At 44.3% G+C, this 20,874-nt stretch overlaps 2 protein-coding genes across 3 annotated transcripts in view; both read right to left on the bottom strand.

Moving 5' to 3' along the window:
- The window catches only part of alcama (activated leukocyte cell adhesion molecule a), a 106,924-nt gene extending 106,036 nt beyond the window's left edge, over window positions 1–888 (bottom strand). For both annotated transcript variants that reach the window (XM_072446807.1, XM_072446806.1), the window contains exon 1: window positions 743–888. In XM_072446807.1, the coding sequence (XP_072302908.1) occupies window positions 743–800 (58 nt within the window). In that variant the 5' untranslated portion in view covers window positions 801–888. The remainder of the gene's footprint in view (window positions 1–742) is intronic.
- A 14,007-nt stretch (window positions 889–14,895) lies between these two features.
- Window positions 14,896–17,833, bottom strand: LOC140360370 (zona pellucida-like domain-containing protein 1). The gene is made up of 11 exons (XM_072445584.1): window positions 17,811–17,833; window positions 17,565–17,727; window positions 17,066–17,286; window positions 16,804–16,988; window positions 16,649–16,721; window positions 16,466–16,563; window positions 16,295–16,375; window positions 16,058–16,226; window positions 15,884–15,989; window positions 15,666–15,686; window positions 14,896–15,366 (listed from the first exon to the last, which is right to left on the bottom strand). Exons 2-11 carry the CDS (start codon window positions 17,704–17,706, stop codon window positions 15,245–15,247), a joined length of 1,218 nt encoding a protein of 405 aa, XP_072301685.1. The 5' UTR covers window positions 17,707–17,727; window positions 17,811–17,833; the 3' UTR covers window positions 14,896–15,244.
- Between the last annotated feature and the right edge of the window lie 3,041 nt (window positions 17,834–20,874).

Raw genomic sequence — 20,874 nt, forward strand, 5'->3', positions numbered from 1 at the left:
ACAAGTCCACATCATGTTCTCTCTCTCCCTTGCAGAGAGTCACATGAAGACAAAAGCCATTAACTGTGTGTGGCATTCTTCTGCCGCCTTCTCCTGGCTCTTTTTAAACACACTCTTATAATAAACAGGCTGCACACACTGAACCACGCTTTAGACACACAAACAGAGGCTTGGTTTACAAGTGGATCCAAACAACCACATCCACTCATTACAAACAAATGATCTGATAAGAGCGACCACAGCTTCACCCCGGGGTCCACATTCAGCACCATGACACCGCATTAGGCTCCCAGGAGCGGGAGGGAGGGCTGTTTGTTTGCTCAGGAGAGGGGACCGGGGTTTATTAAAGGCATCACCCCGGGGCACGGCCGGGCACACCTGCATCTACTTTACCCATCTGTTTATTCAGACTCTGCGCCGCGTCTTAGTGCGTCAGCGCCGCGCGGGCAAAGAGCTGCTAAAACTCGTGGCTGGAGGTGACCAAAATCCTGTCAAAATCGAAATACTGACAAACTAAGTCCTTCCGTTTGTTTGGGCTATATTTCCGTTACATTGAGAATAAGTATGTTGCACTTTGATGTTGATCGCATCATCTAAAAAAAACAGCAGAAGTCGGAGCGATCCATCATCATAACGTGTCAAAAGCATAACTTCAGGTGCAAGTTACTGCGCATAAGGAGCAGGAAAGGCAATAATAATGAAATATAGTCAGAGCCTTATCTCATTTCTTCACGAGACTTACCTTGAAGAGACGTCCCGGCGCACACGCAGAGCAGCAACAGGAAAGCGGCCGGCTCCATCGTTACAAAGTAGACTCAAGGTCCAGGGAAACCTCTGGGCGAGCTTCGGACACACGGTCAGTTGAACTCGGGAGAGAAGCGCGCGCGGGTGAAAAAGCCTCGTGCCCGGGGGATACGTCACTGCTGGCGGCGCGGGTGTGGCGGAAAGTCCGAGAGAAAATGAGCCGCAGGTAGTGGCGTTTGTCAGCGGCGGGAGCGCAGGTGAAACAGAGAGAATGGAGCGGAGCGCGCGGAGATAGAGCGCGGGGAGAAGGAGGAGAAGGAGGAGGAGGAGGAGGAAGAGCCCCGCACACACGGCTCTTCCACGGGGGCTTCAGCCGCGAACTATGCCCCCTACAGGCGCGCGGACGAACACCAACTGCGTCCCGGTCGTGAGTTGACGCCGGGGTCAGCCTATAGCGCACTTTAAACTTGACTAATGAGCGCGTGTTGTGACGGTTCTGACATCACGCGAAGAGAAAAGGTGTGTCCATGATTCATGAAGCTCGTGATGAAGCTTTGTCTGTGTCACCGGGGCCGCACCTGTCGCCAGGAGCCGCGGGGACACGGGGCAAAGACGCACCGCTAATGAGGGACAGCAACGCGCCGCTGCCACTGGCCAAACCAGTGTGACAACTCTCAAAGCCTTTATTGTCTTTGGACACCGCAAACCAAACTATAAAGACACGTATTAAATCATCTCGCCAACAATGATAGTTTTCGGTTCAGTCAGAGCACATTTTTATCCCGGTAAAAGTCTGAAAGTCGGTTCTTGTCGTGAGGTCATTTCATTTACGCGGAAACGTGGCCGAATTCCCGGAAGCGCAGGGCCTGACACGAGACATGCGTCCGCACCTACAGGCACGTGCGTGCAGGTCCCCCACGAGACAGAGGACAGAGGGACACAGGGGGACACAGTGGACAGAGAGACACAGAGGATAGAGGGACACAGTGGGTAGAGGACAGAGGGACGCAGAGGACAGAGAGACACAGTGGGTAGAGGACAGAGGGACACAGTGGGCAGAGGACAGAGGGACGCAGAGAAGAGATGGACACAGTGGACAGAGGGACGCAGAGGAGAGAGGGACACAGTGGGCAGAGGCTAGAGGGACACAGTGGGCAGAGGATAGAGGGACACAGTGGGCAGAGGCTAGAGGGACACAGTGGGCAGAGGATAGAGGGACACAGTGGGCAGAGGATAGAGGGACACAGTGGGCAGAGGATAGAGGGACACAGAGGGGCAGAGGATAGAGGGACACAGAGGGACACAGTGGGTAGAGGACAGAGGGACGCAGAGGACAGAGAGACACAGTGGGTAGAGGACAGAGGGACACAGTGGGCAGAGGACAGCGGGACGCAGAGAAGAGATGGACACAGTGGACAGAGGGACGCAGAGGAGAGAGGGACACAGTGGGCAGAGGCTAGAGGGACACAGTGGGCAGAGGATAGAGGGACACAGAGGGACAGTGGGCAGAGGATAGAGGGACACAGAGGGACACAGTGGGCAGAGGAAGACAGAGGAGAGAGGGACACAGTGGGCAGAGGATAGAGGGACACAGTGTGCAGAGGATAGAGGGACACAGTGGGCAGAGGATAGAGGGACACAGGGGGACAGTGGGCAGAGGATAGAGGGACACAGAGGGACACAGTGGGCAGAGGAAGACAGAGGAGAGAGGGACACAGTGGGCAGAGGAAGACAGAGGACAGAGGGACACAGTGGGCAGAGGAAGACAGAGGATAGAGGGACACAGTGGGCAGAGGATAGAGGGACACAGAGGGACAGTGGGCAGAGGATAGAGGGACACAGAGGGACACAGTGGGTAGAGGACAGAGGGACGCAGAGGACAGAGAGACACAGTGGGTAGAGGACAGAGGGACACAGTGGGCAGAGGACAGAGGGACGCAGAGAAGAGATGGACACAGTGGACAGAGGGACGCAGAGGAGAGAGGGACACAGTGGGCAGAGGCTAGAGGGACACAGTGGGCAGAGGATAGAGGGACACAGTGGGCAGAGGATAGAGGGACACAGAGGGACAGTGGGCAGAGGATAGAGGGACACAGAGGGACACAGTGGGTAGAGGACAGAGGGACGCAGAGGACAGAGAGACACAGTGGGTAGAGGACAGAGGGACACAGTGGGCAGAGGACAGAGGGACGCAGAGAAGAGATGGACACAGTGGACAGAGGGACGCAGAGGAGAGAGGGACACAGTGGGCAGAGGCTAGAGGGACACAGTGGGCAGAGGATAGAGGGACACAGTGGGCAGAGGATAGAGGGACACAGAGGGACAGTGGGCAGAGGATAGAGGGACACAGAGGGACACAGTGGGTAGAGGACAGAGGGACGCAGAGGACAGAGAGACACAGTGGGTAGAGGACAGAGGGACACAGTGGGCAGAGGACAGCGGGACGCAGAGAAGAGATGGACACAGTGGACAGAGGGACGCAGAGGAGAGAGGGACACAGTGGGCAGAGGCTAGAGGGACACAGTGGGCAGAGGATAGAGGGACACAGTGGGCAGAGGATAGAGGGACACAGAGGGACAGTGGGCAGAGGATAGAGGGACACAGAGGGACACAGTGGGTAGAGGACAGAGGGACGCAGAGGACAGAGAGACACAGTGGGTAGAGGACCGAGGGACACAGTGGGCAGAGGACAGCGGGACGCAGAGAAGAGATGGACACAGTGGACAGAGGGACGCAGAGGAGAGAGGGACACAGTGGGCAGAGGCTAGAGGGACACAGTGGGCAGAGGATAGAGGGACACAGAGGGACAGTGGGCAGAGGATAGAGGGACACAGAGGGACACAGTGGGCAGAGGAAGACAGAGGAGAGAGGGACACAGTGGGCAGAGGATAGAGGGACACAGTGTGCAGAGGATAGAGGGACACAGTGGGCAGAGGATAGAGGGACACAGGGGGACAGTGGGCAGAGGATAGAGGGACACAGAGGGACACAGTGGGCAGAGGAAGACAGAGGAGAGAGGGACACAGTGGGCAGAGGAAGACAGAGGACAGAGGGACACAGTGGGCAGAGGAAGACAGAGGATAGAGGGACACAGTGGGCAGAGGATAGAGGGACACAGAGGGACAGTGGGCAGAGGATAGAGGGACACAGAGGGACACAGTGGGTAGAGGACAGAGGGACGCAGAGGACAGAGAGACACAGTGGGTAGAGGACAGAGGGACACAGTGGGCAGAGGACAGAGGGACGCAGAGAAGAGATGGACACAGTGGACAGAGGGACGCAGAGGAGAGAGGGACACAGTGGGCAGAGGCTAGAGGGACACAGTGGGCAGAGGATAGAGGGACACAGAGGGACAGTGGGCAGAGGATAGAGGGACACAGAGGGACACAGTGGGCAGAGGAAGACAGAGGAGAGAGGGACACAGTGGGCAGAGGAAGACAGAGGACAGAGGGACACAGTGGGCAGAGGAAGACAGAGGATAGAGGGACACAGTGGGCAGAGGATAGAGGGACACAGAGGGACAGTGGGCAGAGGATAGAGGGACACAGAGGGACACAGTGGGCAGAGGAAGACAGAGGAGAGAGGGACACAGTGGGCAGAGGAAGACAGAGGACAGAGGGACACAGTGGGCAGAGGAAGACAGAGGATAGAGGGACACAGTGGGCAGAGGATAGAGGGACACAGAGGGACAGTGGGCAGAGGATAGAGGGACACAGAGGGACACAGTGGGCAGAGGAAGACAGAGGGACACAGTGGGCAGAGGAGGACAGAGGGACGAGGAGGGCAGTGGGCAGAGGACATGTCTCTGCCTGGCTCTGCTGACGATGATGCCTCTAAAGGACACGGATGCATTTCCTGTGTTCATCCTGTCCTCTCCTCATGGCTGTAAGAGGCTTGTGATGGGACCGAGGACAAGTCTGTTTAGTCTGCGCTGAGACACACACTAGAGGCGACTGCAGAGAACATGCAGACGAGCTGAAATAAAGTTTATTTACATCCTTGACTGGCGACAAATGAAATGTTTATGTGAACTGTCCCCCATCATCAACACCCCAAGTCTGCTTTCTGAAAATACCACTTATTCAGGAGTACTCGAGTACACTCGTGGACGTCACAGAAGAGGCTCTTGACCTGGACTTGCCGTGCCCGTTGCCGTAAAGCAGCAAGGTAAGCAGACACAACTTATTATTAATGACATATTAAGTCTTATTCCAATAATCTGACAGATCCTTTTTTTTGTAAAGCCCCTACAAAAAACAATTGAATAACTGTATTTTGTCTAGGTATGATTTTATAAAATAGTCATAACATGTTCGCTGTTAGATTTAGAAAAGGAGCACAGTGTCAGCAAACACGCAGAGTCAGTCTTACACCAAGTTTGTCTAAATTCAGACAACATAATGGTGAAGTTTGTCCTTCTACAGCCGGGGTGGGCAATTATTTACCTCCGAGGGCCATTTTCCAATCCAGGCAAGTAGCGGAATAAATAAATCAAATAAAGTATCAAATAAAATATCACTTTTCTCAAATATAGGCTATCAAATCTATTATTTAATTAATGTATGTCATCTTTCTTAAGGATACAAATGCAGACAGATACAGACGGTTAAAAAATAGAAACTAAAATCTTTCTAGGGGCCGGATTAAAACCTGCCGAGGGCCACATATTGCCCCAGGGGCCACAAATGCCCAGGTCCGTTCTACAGGGCCACACTGGCAGATAGCTTCACCATCAAAGGTGGCGCTGAATCTGAAGACAGAATCCACCCAGAAGCTCCAGGCTGGTGACTGTAGTGAGGAACAATGACCCCACAGGCCGTCCAGAGCAAGGGCAGTGAGGCGGTCATTAGAGCGGCGTCCCGGCGAGGGCATCTGCTGGACAGGTAGTGCATGACCGACTGTGAGAAATGACAGTCATCAGGGGAGCTTTACCACACTGTCCCATCGCCAACTGAGAAGAATTATCATGCCTTTAATGACGCCAGACTTCATCAATGTCCGGGTAACAGATAACACCTTAAGTAAATGAAAATGATTGCAGTGAGTGAGCGGCGAGAGGGAGAGAGCAGGTGCCAGGTGCCAGGGCTGGTGAGGCGGGAAAAAAGCAAAATGGGATAAATCCACGACTGGCAGCAAAACAAATGCAGTGAGAAGTACTCTTACTGTCATAGGAAGTTTCGGCAAACGCAGATACGGTCACCATAATGAGCAGTTACCACGAATGAAACTGTGGATTCCTCTACATATGGGGATATTATTAAGAAAGTTATAATGAACACTGTTTGTATTGGACCCCCTGGAAGTGTTTGGCCCCACCGTGAGGAGTCCTGTTGTACACAGTTTAGACCTGGTACAAACTAATGAAGGCGATGAGGGATGATTCTCGTTCTAAATGTAAACCCCTAGCAGAGTGCTTTAATTAGAGTCTGGATTCCACATCCAGCACGCGCCGGGGTATGAGGAGTGTTTTAATATATATGTGTGTAATGAATTTACTAAATTACAGCTATGGCTATTCATGAGGTAAGGACCAAGTAATGTACATACACAAGGGAATGATCAGAGTGCCTCCTACTGGTGCATATGAGGAATTACCAAAGCAAATAGAGCACATGCAGAGACTAAAATAAATGTAGGAAATGGCTTTGAATGTTGTGCTAATATTGACTGCTATATGAGGCTGAGTTGAACTGTTTGCTGTTCATGGGCAGTGCGTGCAAGCGGGAGAAAAACTCAGGTGCTCCCCGTTCACTTTGATGCTCGGCTGCTGCCCAATTCTGCTTGCAGAGCGGGTTCAAAGTCACGATAAATCTCTTGTCATCTTCTTCATAACAACCACGCAACATCTCTCTCTCTCCTTTCCCCCTCTCACATGCTCTCTTTCTCAGTAACCGAGCAGCCTTGCTGACGGAGGTTCACTTTGAATCCACGGTGCTGTTTTCTGCAGAAGCGAAAAGGAGAATTCCATCCCATTATTCTCAACACTTGAGGCAGGAAAAAGCATGTGAATGAAAGTTGACGGCAAACAACATGCGTGAGGACAATGAGTTCCTGGTAAGGTGCATCCCTGTACATACATTTCCACACAATTTGATTGGCTTTAGTATGATATGTATAGGTTTAAAGAGCTCTATATATCCAAGACAACATCAGCCGTAGCCAAAAGCTGGAACAGAGCACGTAAATAATTAGAATTCAAAAAGGCCGAATGCCTCTTGATCATTCCTGTCCATTCACATCCCAAAGAGAAGCTTCACACTGGGAGAAGGTTGGAATAAAAGGGCATAATACAGCCATAAGAGATGTCATGGCTGAGGGCTCCAGCAATCATCCGAATTCATTCAGCTGCCGCTTAATCGCTGCAGTATGGAGAATGATTGGTGGTCACTGTTAGTTTTTCTCTTTGCCGCGTGTGTGCTTACTGGATAACTCATGGCTGTCCAAAAGATAAAACACCAGCTCGCTCATATTTCATGTTATCTTCTCACCCTTTGCTCAAGCCAAACTTTCATCCAACACTATGGTCGTTATGTACAAATGTGTTTTCAGTGAGCCAGAGAAACTTTTGGATCATATTCCAAACAGCTTTACAACTAATACAAAATGCTGCAGCTAGGAATGTCACCAAAACACCAAAACGACAGCACATTACCCAGTATTACGAATGTTACACTGGCTTCACAGAATTAACTTCAAAATTATCTTATTGGTCCACAAATGACTAAATGTTAGAGGTCCAAAGTATCTGTCCGACCTGCCTTCTCCTTATGGGCCCTGTAGACCCCTGAGATCTGGTACTGGGCTCTTAAACATGTGGAACTTCCTTCTGGAAGATCTACGTTTTGAAATGAGGCCTGATATCTTTAAGTCTAAATTAAAAACTCATCTAATTTATCAATACTTGTGTTTAGTATGTATTCATTGATTTAAAAAGGGCTCTTTGTATTCACTGCAAATGTGTGGATTGTTGTCTGTGTGCATGAAAAGTGCTCTACAAATAAAATGGACTTGACTTGACTTTATGCACATGCTACAGTTTGTGTGGTGTTTAATCAGCTCTAGTTACTGTAAATCCCAAATATTTTTTTCACTTTCTTAGGTCAAAGATATAGACAAAAGGGAAAAGCATAGCATGTTTTTCTTTTCCTTTGAAGCCTACAGAATCGTGACTACATTTGTAGACGACCCCATTAAGGAAGAAACTGTGTAATGAATGGGAATGAGACGGGAATGTCTTTGGAGGAATTTTCTTCTTTGTCATTAAATGAAGCCGTAAATAACAATACATCGACCCCCGCCTGGTCCGAGTGTGCGTTTAAAGAGTTTAGATTGTGTAGATTGAGGCGTAAATCAGAATAATCTGGACATCACTTTCCACTAGTTTCTACTTTCTAATATCTTCAATAAGCGTCTCTGGAAATGTTGGTGAAAATTCCACTTTATTATAAAACCCGTGTACATATAACATTTACTGATATTGACAGTTAAAATGATGTGATCTTGATAAAAGAGTGAAAATATATTGTATAAATCAGCAGAGTTATTCACTCATAATAAACACTAGATAAAAAAGAAAACAAATTATTAGAATTGCCAATAAACAATCTTACTTAAGATTTTGAATCGTTATGAGAACATTTTTTATGTATTTATTGACCTTTATTTTACCAGGTGAAACCCCTTTGAGATCGAGACCTCAGGAGCAGCATCAGAAAAGGTTTGCTTCCCCCACTCGGTCCTTACACGATGGTTAAATCATCCCCCTAAAGAAAGCCCTAGTTCATGCAGAAATACATTTGTACTTAATGTGAGGCTCTCTACATTCTGGTCAGTGGCAGATCTTGAGTTTTGTCCATCCGGTAAAAGTCTCTGTCTTTCTTCTGTGCATGATCATTTGTACATCGCGGTGCACTAAAATAATCCACACTATTTGAAACTGTGATAAAGTTTCATAATGAATGCCGATGCCATTAGTTTCAAAGTGAATTCCCTGCCGCCGTGACTGACAGTGAGGAGTTTGGCAGTGCATGCTGGGCCAGTGTGACGACATGTGCAGGACCTCTATGCCACTGACAACAGGCCTGTAAAAAAGATTTGAATTTCTGCTTAACAAGGAAAGTTGAACTGCTCCTATTTTATTGTAGAAAAAGCTTCAGTTGTAGTCATCTGGACTCAGTTAGTTCTCCTATTTTACTATGACATGCAAATGTATGGACACAGCAAACAGGTCTCAACAGTATTTCAACCATAAAAAGGAGTAGTCACCGTACATTTGATGTATATTTTGGAATCACATCTTTATTTTGTACATGGTTAAGACAAGTATCTCAAGTCAGAGGGTCAGAAGCCACAGAGAGGTTGTTACTCACAGGGCCCATGGTTGCAGAGTTTGTATTCCTGTCCCAGCATAGTCCCCGGTTCAATTCCCACAGAAGATATCCAGCGTTCTTTGTGCAGCACTCTTGTCCTCCAGTGAGCTTCTGCTTTTGACTAAACACAATGAAATAAGCTGCTGTTGAAGCAATATTTCCAATTTCCCTCTGGAGACATTGTGAGAGTGAATGTTTGTCTGTCAGCTCCCCACTTGGCATAGTCACACTTTAAAATGTTGTTTACATTTGAAAAGGCTATTCTAGCCATTATAATAGAAACTAGATGTATAGAAACAAAGTCACGATTCCTGTCTAAATCCGGGTCTACAGATACATAATTAGGTCTATACCTAATCCCGGCTGCTCACCTGCTGTTCCCTAACGTACATTCTCCATGTGCAAATTAGAACAATTTCCCGTCGAAAGGTTTCACGTCGCCGGGAGAAACCCACTGCAGTGACATTTGAATTTCATTTCGGATGTAGCGTCTCAATTAAGAACGACGTACTATTCGTCAGCTGCAGGCTCGCTCTCGCTGAAGTGATGGATGAATCTTACATTTAATTCTGTATAGGTTGTCAGTTCTTATCAAAACATTAGAGCAAATTTGTTCAGAGAATTATGTCAAATAAGTCATTATAAGTTGATGGTTAGATGCCCCTTGCTTGGCGCTCACAGTGTTATTTAATATGGGTTATTGAATTATGGTGCGGCAGTGAAGAGTGAGCTGCTGGCACAAGATGTATATCCTGAGCACGCTGTTGAATGCAGGGCAGTACCGCTCGATTTCAGATACTATTTTAACTGCTTTACTTAAATAGTAAAGCAGTTTTTCACACTATACTTTAATTCCTTCTTGAGTGACATTTTTGTCAGAGTACGATTACTTGAGTAAAGGTTTTGGCTGCGCTTCCCACTGTGAGTAATGATGACTTACGTTGAATGATTTTAACATTTGTATTGTTTTTTTTTTATGGATTTCTTGGACCACCATGTACTTCTATTTGGCTACTTTACTATGGAAGATTATTTGTTTGATTAGATGTAGAATTTTAAATGCTGGAGAATTTCTAACCTGGAAAAAACATGTTTGAATAATTTTCTATTTTGAATTTCAGTCGCTGAATTTGAGTACATTTTCAAAACCAAAAAATAACCTTTAAAATATTCAAAGCATAGATTTTCAAGCCCTCAATTTTATCAGTCTGAATTTCAGTCAAATTTGCTTTTAATTAGCATTCTGTCTACATTCAAACTGCAATTTCACTGAGCAAAACACATCGAAAATATACCCTGCAAATCTAAGCAGCTAAAATTTTGATTATTAACTATTCAAACATTCAGAGATTTAAATTTGCCAGTATTTAATATTCAAAATCTGATGAAACAAATGATCTTCCATACACATTCTCTCATCCCCCATCTCCTTCAGTTGCTGCTTTGGTTCGCTCTGGGGATTTTTGCTGTACAATCTCACAAAGCCCCTCAAATCACTGCGCATATTACACCCTGCGATCTGTGCTCTGTTTGATCTTGGCGTTTTAGTTTAAAAAGTGTTCGAGTGAGTCATTGTCAAAAGACTATTATACGTAATCTCATGACAGACAAGAATTTTACCACTTTGGGCGAAATTTTAGTTTGAGAAAACATTTTGTAAAGTAGTTTTTATGCTAACTGTAGTCAATGACTTTATTAAACTTAAGATAAGATAAGATAAGATATTCCTTTATTGTCCCACATGGGGAAATTTCATTGGTGCAACGCAGGTAGATACAGAGGTAGATACAGAAGAACAGAACAGATCACTTATAGGAAGTCTGAAAAACACTTTCAGTAGAAGATCTCCTATAAATAAAAACTCCCATAGACAAATAAATAAATAAATACATAAATACCATTGCATGTGATCACGACAGTAATTGCACATGAATATGTGTCACGACAGCACATAGATTGCACATGAATTTCATAGTAATTGCACATGAATTCCAACAGCAATTGCACATATGACAGAATTGCACATGGTTAGGTCAGTATTGCGAGTGTTCAGTACTAACAGTTTTTGTTATAAAGTCTGACAGCAGCAGGAAGGAAAGACCTACGGAACCTCTCCCTCCCACAGCGAGGGTGGATCAGTCTCTCACTGAAGCTGCTCTCCAGAGCGGACAGAGTGTCCTGCAGGGGGTGACACTCATGGTCCAGCATAGATGTGAATCCAGCCAGGACCCTCCTGTCCCCCACCTCCTGCACCGAGTCCAGAGCACAGCCCAGGACGGAGCTGGACTTCTTGATGACTCTGTCCAGCCTATTCCTCTCTCTCTCTGTGATGCTGCTGCTCCAGCAGGCCACACCGTACAGGAGCTGATGCCACCACAGAGTCGTAGAAGGTCTTCAGGAGTGGCCCTGTCACTCCAAAAGACCTGAGTCTCCTCAGGAGGTAGAGCCGACTCTGGCTCTTCCTGTACAGTGCGTCTGTGTTATGAGTCCAGTCTAGTTTGTGGTTCAGATGAACACCCAGGTACTTGTATGAGTCCACTCTCTCAATGTCCCGTCCCTGGATGTTCACTGGTGAGGGGGCAGTGGGGTGGCGTCTGCGGAAATCCACCACCATCTCCTTGGTCTTCCCCGCGTTGATGAGGAGGTGGTTCCGCTGACACCAGTCCACAAAGTCCTGCGCCAGTCCTCTGTACTCCGCGTCATCGTCGTCCGTGATGAGTCCGATGATGGCAGAGTCGTCAGAGAACTTCTGCAGGACACAGCTGTCCGTGTCATGTCTGAAGTCTGCAGTGTAAAGGGTGAAGAGAAAGGGCGCGAGGACAGTGCCCTGGGGCGCCCCCACACTGCAGGTCCGAGTGTCAGACACACAGTTCCGGGCTCTCACAAACTGGGCTCGGTCTGTGAGGTAGTCCAGGATCCACTCTGCCAGGTCATACTCCACACCAGCCGTCTCCAGCTTGTCCCTCAGGAGCAGCGGCTGGATGGTGTTGAAGGCGCTGGAAAGATCGAAGAACAGAATCCTCACAGAGCTGCCAGGCTTTTCCAGGTGAGAGAGAGAGCGGTGCAGCAGGGAGATGACGGCGTCCTCCACTCCGATGCCAGACCGATATGCAAACTGCAGCGGGTCCATGGCTGAGCTCACGGTGGAGCGGAGGTGGTCCAGGACTAGCCGCTCCAGTGTCTTCATCAGGTGGGACGTGAGAGCCACTGGCCTGAAGCTGTTGAGGTCTTTGGGGCGCGGTGTCTTAGGCACAGGTACCAGACAGGAGGTCTTCCAGACCTGTGGTACCACCCTCAGCTTCAGGCTCATGTTGAAGACATGCTCCATAACTCCACACAGTTCATCTGCGCAGGACTTAAGGAGCCTGGGGCTGATGCCATCAGGTCCTGCTGCCTTCCTCACTTTAATTCTCTTCAGCTCACTCCTCACCTGTGCTGCTGTGACAGTCAGTGGTTGGCAGGGGGACCGTGTGCTGGGGGGATGGGTGAGTCCAGGCGAAGTGGGGAGCTGATGGTCCGGGGCAGATAAGCGAAGAGGAACAGATGCAGGGCATTGTCCAGCTGTGGAAGAGGGAGCATGCAGCTGTGCAAGGGGAGGGGCGGGTGACCGATCAAACCTCAAGAAGTGAGCATTTAAATCATTCACCCACTGTAGATCCCCCTCTGTCTGGGCAGGGGGGATTTTGAAGCCCGAGATGGTTTTCAGGCTCCTCCACACTCCCTGAATGTTCTTTTGCTGCAGCTGCTCCTCCATCCTCCTCTTGTAGCCGGCCTCAGCCTGCCTGATCTTCCTCCTCAGCTCCTTCTGCACAGTCCTCAGCTCCTCCTTGTTCCCTGACCTGAAGGCTCTCTTCTTCTCCTTCAGCAGAGCCTTCAGTTCACGGTTAATCCATGGCTTGTTGTTTGGAAAACACCGCACCGTCCGGGAGGGAACAATGTTCTCAAAACAGAAGTTGATGTAGTCCGTGATGCACTCTGTGATGGTGTTGATGTCCTCCCCATGTGTGTCATAAAGCTCAGTCCAGACAGTGGTGCTGAAGCAGTCCCTCAGAGCCTCCTCGCTCTCAGCAGACCACATCCTCACCTCACGGGACACCACAGGCTGCCTGCGCACAATGGGTTCATACACAGGCCTCAGATGTACAAGGTTGTGGTCCGAGCTGCCCAGGGGAGGGAGGGGGGAAGAAGAATAAGCCTCCTTGGTGTTGGCAAAAAACAAGTCCAATGTTCTATTCTCTCTGGTGGAGCAGGTAACATACTGGGTGTATGTTGGTAGAACAGAAGAGGGAGAAGCGTGGTTAAAGTCACCAGAGATGAGGAAGAGAGCCTGTGGATGCTGTGTTTGCAGCCTACAAGTGCAAGAGAGCAGTGCTTCACAAGCATTTTCAGCATTGGCAGACGGGGCCACATAGACTGCGATCAAAATCACATGTGAGAACTCCCGGGGCAGATAATATGGCCTCATGCCAATAGCCAATAGTTCAATATCCTTGTTACATAGCTGCTCCCTCACTGTGCAGTGTTCGTGTTAAACTTATGATAGTATAGAAAGTAGCTATTTTACAGTAGTAGTAGTAGTAGTAGTAGTAGTAAATATAGGACACTGAAAAGGCACAGGTGTAGTGTGACCATTGTCCAGATGATGACGTTCACTGAGGTGTATTGGATGTCCACCATTCCCACCCAATGTTGTATGTTAAAAAGTGGTACTTTCTGGGATTATGATACCTAGAATACTTACAGGTCAAGTTAATGAACAAGTTGTATAGAGGTAGTCTTGGGTATGGTTACACTGATATGTGAGTACCCCATTGTGGCTGCACGTCTAACTGCAAACTGGATACATCTTTGGAAGTATGGTGTGAAGCTCCAAAGGGGTTGAGGACAAATAAGAAAAAATCAAATATAGATACATGACCTTGTAAGATTATCCACTGTAAAAGTCTATCCTTTGTGTGCACAATGTAGCTTTGGCTCAGAAATAATATGTAATGGTAAAATCAATAGGAAATCCATTGAAACAGATGCTGTTATGACATCCACTGATGTCAATAATATTGACGTCAGTATTGACAATAATATTGTCCTATCAGTGGATGTTAGGTGGATATTGGAGTGGATATTGATGAATCTCAATGCGAGGGCTTTTGTACATTAATCTCATGTTAGTTCAATGGTTTGTAGGGTTTAAAAGCAACAGAGTTTAGGCTCTTCCCCAGACCAAGCCAACAGAAAGAATGATCATTCCTGTTGATCAATTAGGATGTATGCAGTATGCAGTGTTGTCAGTCAATCAGATTACTGTTGAAATTAAGTCATTAGATTACAGTTACTAGCCCTAGTAACTTGCAGTCACTTTTCCCTGGACAAAAGTAATTATTATAGTTCTACAAAGTAATCTGACCCAAACTGGTGGTGTCTGCAGGTCTGCAAGTTTGGATTGAATTGTTTAAACAAATAGAATATATACATTGGATAATGGAGTGTTTATTATTGGAGATAAATGCAATATAATCACATAGTGGATTCTCAACAAATAGAAACATTTCAGACACAGGTTTGTTGATTGCTCTTAACTTTAACTGTAGAACTGATTTAATGAGAACTGTCATGTAACACTTTAACACATACAATTATAAAGCTGCAGTAAAACAAATAACACACAGACAGCATAATAGTGATAGTATAAGAGGACCAATGCTTTTCATATTCGACTACAGGTATTTATTCTATAAAATTAGCATTTCCCTATCTATTTCCTGCTAAGTATCCCAGGGATATAATTTATAATATTTAGATAATATGGATTAATTACATTTCTACAATTTATATATGGATGTCATTATGAACTATTTCAAATAATTCATTATCAGTCATTTCTAAGTGCAAAAATCTGACAACACAAGCTGTCTTCATAACTTAACATTACATTCACAAATGTCTTTCTTGAATCACTAAAAAACGTCAAACATACAGCAGTATATCTACATCGAAGCTTCTTTTATTTCTTTTGCATTCATGTTCTATCTTTACTCATGCTAATAAAATACCATGAAACCAAACTAGAATCATGCAATATAAATGCTACCAACATAATGACAAGAAGAACATGATATTGTGAGTCATGTCCCTTAACGCCTCAGCCTCTTGTAGAAGACAGCAGCCCCCACAAACACTGCTACCACTGCCACAGCCAGGATGCCCACAGCGATCTCCAGACCCTTCTGGGGCGCCGCCTCAATACTCTTTTGAACTGTAAAAACATAAAGCACGAGACAGCCACAGAGGTCAGTAAGGGAAACATGACCACTTCTGGTCAAACCTACTGTACATTTAATGGGCTGTATGTACACTGAAGTGGCATGAGACCTATGACTCATGCATGAGAGATACATAAGAGTCTTTATGTTAGCTGAATTATAATAAATGCACTTTACATATATGAATTTGTCAAAGATTGTACTATATTGAAGTATTTGCCAGCTACTCAGTTCTTTACTTAAGCCTAGGTTGGGTTTGTGTGCAAAATGTTGAGAAGATGTACTTTTTTACCTTGTGCCTCAGCAGTTTCATCTGAAGGAACAAAAACAATTGCAGGTTACAAAAATAATACATCTGTAATATAATACACATATTTTATGACATAATATTTAACAAAAAAGACATTCTGGGTGTGACTATACATATTATGTATAGTGTACAGATGATGTTCTTATAACATGAATTGCACTAGCACTAATTGTCATTGTTGTACTATATAGTTATCATACCATTGTCGTTCCTTGTCACAATTGGAATACTTGAGGAGAGAGTGGTGGGGTCAGTGATCCCTGTGGACTGGACATCTCTTCTTCTTCTTTTTTTAGCAGAACATTGCTGTGTATACAGTATGAATTTAGAAAGATGACAATAATATTATTGAACAGGAGCTACATTTTCCAGACCTTGAAAGATTGGCAGGTGCTGATTTCACACAGTCGGGTGATGCAGTGCAGATAGTAAGTCGACACTGTCTCATTCTGCTGCTCGATAAAGCGGAAGGCCCGGAAGGAGAAGGTCGCTTTATGGCCATCACCATTTAGGTAAATTTTTGTCAGTGAGTCGTAGTTACAGCTGTGGATCAGACTCTTCTTTAGAGACATTTCAAACACTTCTAATTTTAGTCTTGTATGACCACTTACGGGACAAATAGGTTGAAAAAAGTTGAGTTGGTTGGAAGTGGAGAAATGGAAGCATAACATCTGTCCATCAACACGCTGTACCTGTTGATCAGAGAGTGGGTCAGGACGAGGGTGTGGTCATGCAGAGTGTAATGCTCTAAGACTTTATCAAGAACAATGGGTGATTCTTACTGATCAGTCAGGTTGTCTGCTCTGACCTGGACGAAGATTACAGTCCGGAGCTCTAAACCAGATGGTGGTACAACCAGACGGTTTGTAAATTTATCATCCTGAAATATTGAAATAATATATTGAAGCGTGGGAAGACAAAACATCCAACTGTTCTGACTGTGACATCACTATTGATCAACTCACACTGTAAAGTTCCATGCTCAGAGTACTGATGAAGCTGCCATTGTTGTCTCGCACTGCAATAGAAGATGCTGACCTACATGGGACCAAGGGTGGCATTACATATCATTGTGACCATGGTACATTGTCTGAAAACTGCAAACCACAGGACAGCTTACACATTTATGCGGGTATTGTTGATCAAGTACTGCAGGGGGTAAGCACACGAGTAGAAATATGAAAGCTCTGCATTATAAGTGACCTTTCCCCGAGATGGATCCACAGAACGCACTGATCCACTGATGTTAACTGTCTCAATGTTGGAGAAGTCAGAGAAGACCCCTGTACCTGCTGCACTGGTAGTCTATGAGCAAGAATGAAAACAAGATTCAACATAGAGATCTATAAAGACATTTGAAAGATAAGGTAAAAAGCACACACTTTAAATTTACTTCCACAAGAGTGGGTCATGTTGATGGGGAATTTGAAGCGCACCACAGGTGGAGACACTGTCTCATCTAAGATGCCTTTACAGTCAGGGCTATCAAAGTCTTGGTTGATGGTGAGTAGGGTTTCATTGTAGCCAGTGTAGAGGACAGGGCAAAGCTGGATGGCCAGACGTATGTCAGCTGTACCACATTCAACCGAAATGTCGGATAGTTCTAAAAAGAGTCAGTTAGAAATTACTAAAAACAATCCAGTCTTTCCACAAGATCACAAAACAAGTGAAACATATGCTTGCATTGTAATATTGTTGTAGATGTTGTGTTGTAAACAGGGTAAATATGTATCTAGTAATGTTATTCTTAAATTATAAAAGGAACAATTAAAAATAACATTTATTTTTTGGTATTTTATGGCATGAAATAAAAATAATTTCCAGTAAGATACATAAATAGCATTTGAAATGACAGCCACACAAAAAATCTTTGTACAGTACCTGGACGCCTCCAGTCAGGGGCAGATTGTGTGCATGTGGCTGGATCAGTCAGAGCTGTTTGCATCCCTGGAATCTGACTGACGATCTGGCTCCAGCCTACAGCTACTACTGAAGCCAACGCGACAAAGCCAATAAGTCTCATATTTGTCCCGGGTTTAGAAATCTGCAACAAAACAGGAAGAATTGAAGAATTTTTCCCAAACAACATGTTAAATTTGTCAAGTTATCTCCTCCACCACCACCTACCTCCAATAATCCTGAACATGTTTTTTGGCAAAAGTTCAGCCGTGAAAGTTGTTTTATACCTCTGACACGTTCCTTCAGACGTGCTCTGATTGGATAGAAACAAGGTCGCTGTAGTTTGGCGTGTCCAGCTTCTCTTCACTTCAAGTGATAGGCCCCTTTGTGGAAGAAGAAGCCGGGACCTTACCTTAAGGCTTATTAAGAAACCAAAGTCACTTGTGTTGTTTGCAAAGAGGGGGCATGCACAATGACAATGTTCCTGTTATTTAAAACACAGATTGTCTTAGAATGTTAATATGAAACCTTATGAAGTATGTGTCAGATCCCACGGGACTGCAGACAATGCTTTGATGGCCTCATAGGTGAGAGTCTTCTGCCTTAACAATAATCACTGTATACTATACTTTTTGCAGAGGACGGTGGGAATGGTTCACCTCCCAGGAGACTGCTGTAAAGGCATTTGTTTGCTTTTACACTAGACCTGCTGACAGTATTTACTACAATAATACATTGCATGCCAATTCACAATTAGTACAAAAAAGTAGTTGTCATCAGAACAATGAAATACTGGTTAAAGAATAAAGAGGTAATTACATTTTGGATTAGGAAAAAGCATAGGAGGCCAAGCAAAAGACAGCAAGAGCAAATGTGCTATTATAGAGTTCATTGATATCACAGCCTTATTTGACCTTCCATGCAGAACATTCAGCTATTGAATTTGAATTCCATGTGATGTGATAAGGGTACTGTCCATCACTGCAACCAACCACTTATTTCCAGTGAAAAACATTAACAAAACAGAAAAGATGTTTGTGAAAATGATATGTTCAGTAACATGCCATTCAATTCCTGTAGAATAAGCATCTAGACTTAAAACCTAAAGACTTTTGCATTTGACTGCTTCCTTTTTTTCATCAGTGGTCACCTTAGTGTACAAATCTCTTGGTATTTTTTTATTTATGCCAGATGCTCAATCTGGATTCATTAGCCATAATTGTATGAGAATCTACCCAGGAGCAACCACTTTATTTCTTTAGGAGTGTAGGAAACATGACAATATTGTATTTTATATAGTATTTTATTAGGCTGTGCATCATATGTAATATTTCAAAATTTTAAGCATATTTTTGGACATTTTCTGACAGCATTAGAGCAATACAACAACAAATGTACCGCAGCTTAATAAACAATAGGATACATACATATCAAATAATGATAGCGATAATAATTATTGATGAAAATAATCATAATCATAATAAGAAATAATATTAAAGTAAAAATAACTAAATAAATGTAATATATGTATATACTACACATACACATTGACATACACACTGTAAATAAGTAAATGACAAAATTGAAGAAAATTTAAAGATATGATAATTTTCTTCGTATTTAAAATCCACAGAAATAGTTGTTAATACATAAATTTATGTACTTTGCAATTGTTAGTAAATGCACTTATTGGGTTATTTTTAGATGGTGAATTCCACATTTGACAAATTTGACCAACAAGAAATATTAGCTGTTTTTTGCTCCATGGAGCCGGGCTCTTTAATGATGAGAGCCACTGTCCCACACTCTTTCCATCCTTTTAGCAGCCGTAAGGCCAGCTAGAAATTGACGTTCATTGATTGTCATAATGTGTTGTGTCATTCAATAGGAGTAGCCCTTCCTGACAAACTGTATAAAGTCCAACATGTGAATTTCAGTTTTTTTGCAGTGTACATTTTCATAGGTTTTAAGATAAGATAAGATAAGATAATCCTTTATTGTCCCACATGGGGAAATTCCATTTTCTTCTCAGTTTTTACATTTAGAAATTAAACTGTATCTTTTAAATATTCAATGTATAGATTTTCAATAGTTCAATAATTTAGAACCCTTTCAATGCCATTTTTTCTCTCTGAATTTCAACAGTTTAAAATCTATGCATTGAAAATGTACACTGCAAAATTTAACAGCTGAAATTTAGATTAAAAACTTAAAACATGTTTGTTTGTTTTTCATGGTAAATTCTGTGTTAGAAATTCCCAAATATTTAAAATTCAAAATCGGATTAAACCAATGATCTTCCATAAGCGTGCGGATTTTCTGTTAAAAATGTATTTTTATAATTATTACTTTACTTTTCAAGAAAACGAACCATGGAGTTCTATGGGCCGGGAGTGGTAAAGAGTGGCAGGAGAAACATGCTCACTGACAAATAGGGCAGACCCACTCACTAATCAGTATTGCTTGTGACAGTACTGATTACTGAGTGCGACCTCTCACCCTGATGTTTTTAACAACTCGTTCAGTAATGAGTGCATACAGTACATGTAAAAAAGTGGAAAATCTCTCCCCACGGTTGTTATAGTAACTCACACTTTTGTTTATTCTCAGAGACAGCAGCAGCATCTGGCAGGTGATCACATGATCTAACAGTTGTTGGAGATGAGACTTTATACCCACAATATCAAACACGAGAGGTCTATCTGGCTCCTGCCTCAGCCATTTCATTTAGAAATATAGTCTATTGCAACACCTGTCACCTTATTTTATAGGAGAAATTAGGTGATAACCGACACAATGGGGACTAGGAATGAAATTAGAAGATCACATTTTTGGACTCTGCAAATGCTTTCAGCAGTGGATAATCTGTAGACTCTTGTTAGAGCGTATTTTCCCGGATCAGACAATTTCTGACATTTTCTGCAACCTGGCAACGGATAGAGACAAAATGTTAGGACAGAATGAGCTATTAGCCATGTAATTTCACAGCACTGTCAGGGCTCAGTCTGACATGAAACAGCAGGGGATTGAAATACAATTCAAAGAGTTTACACGTGTGGGGAAAACGGATGATCATGTAAAATCATTTTTATTTAGCTGCAAATGGTTTGTTGGTTGGTTAGAGAGCAAAGTCACATATGGCTGGATGTTGATTGAAAAGTCTGCAAAGGTGGATAAATGGGACAAATAAATGTGAACCCAGAACCAGAGCATTTTAGGAGGCAAGACATGATCATTATTGTGAAACTTTCAGAAAATTCAGACATGCTCAATCGTTTTTTGCTGCTGTTAC

This window comes from Eucyclogobius newberryi, unplaced genomic scaffold (genome assembly GCF_026437365.1).
Source record: "Eucyclogobius newberryi isolate DKJ021-1_F unplaced genomic scaffold, fEucNew1.0.hap1 SCAF_15, whole genome shotgun sequence".
Taxonomy (NCBI): Eukaryota; Metazoa; Chordata; class Actinopteri; order Gobiiformes; family Gobiidae; genus Eucyclogobius; species Eucyclogobius newberryi.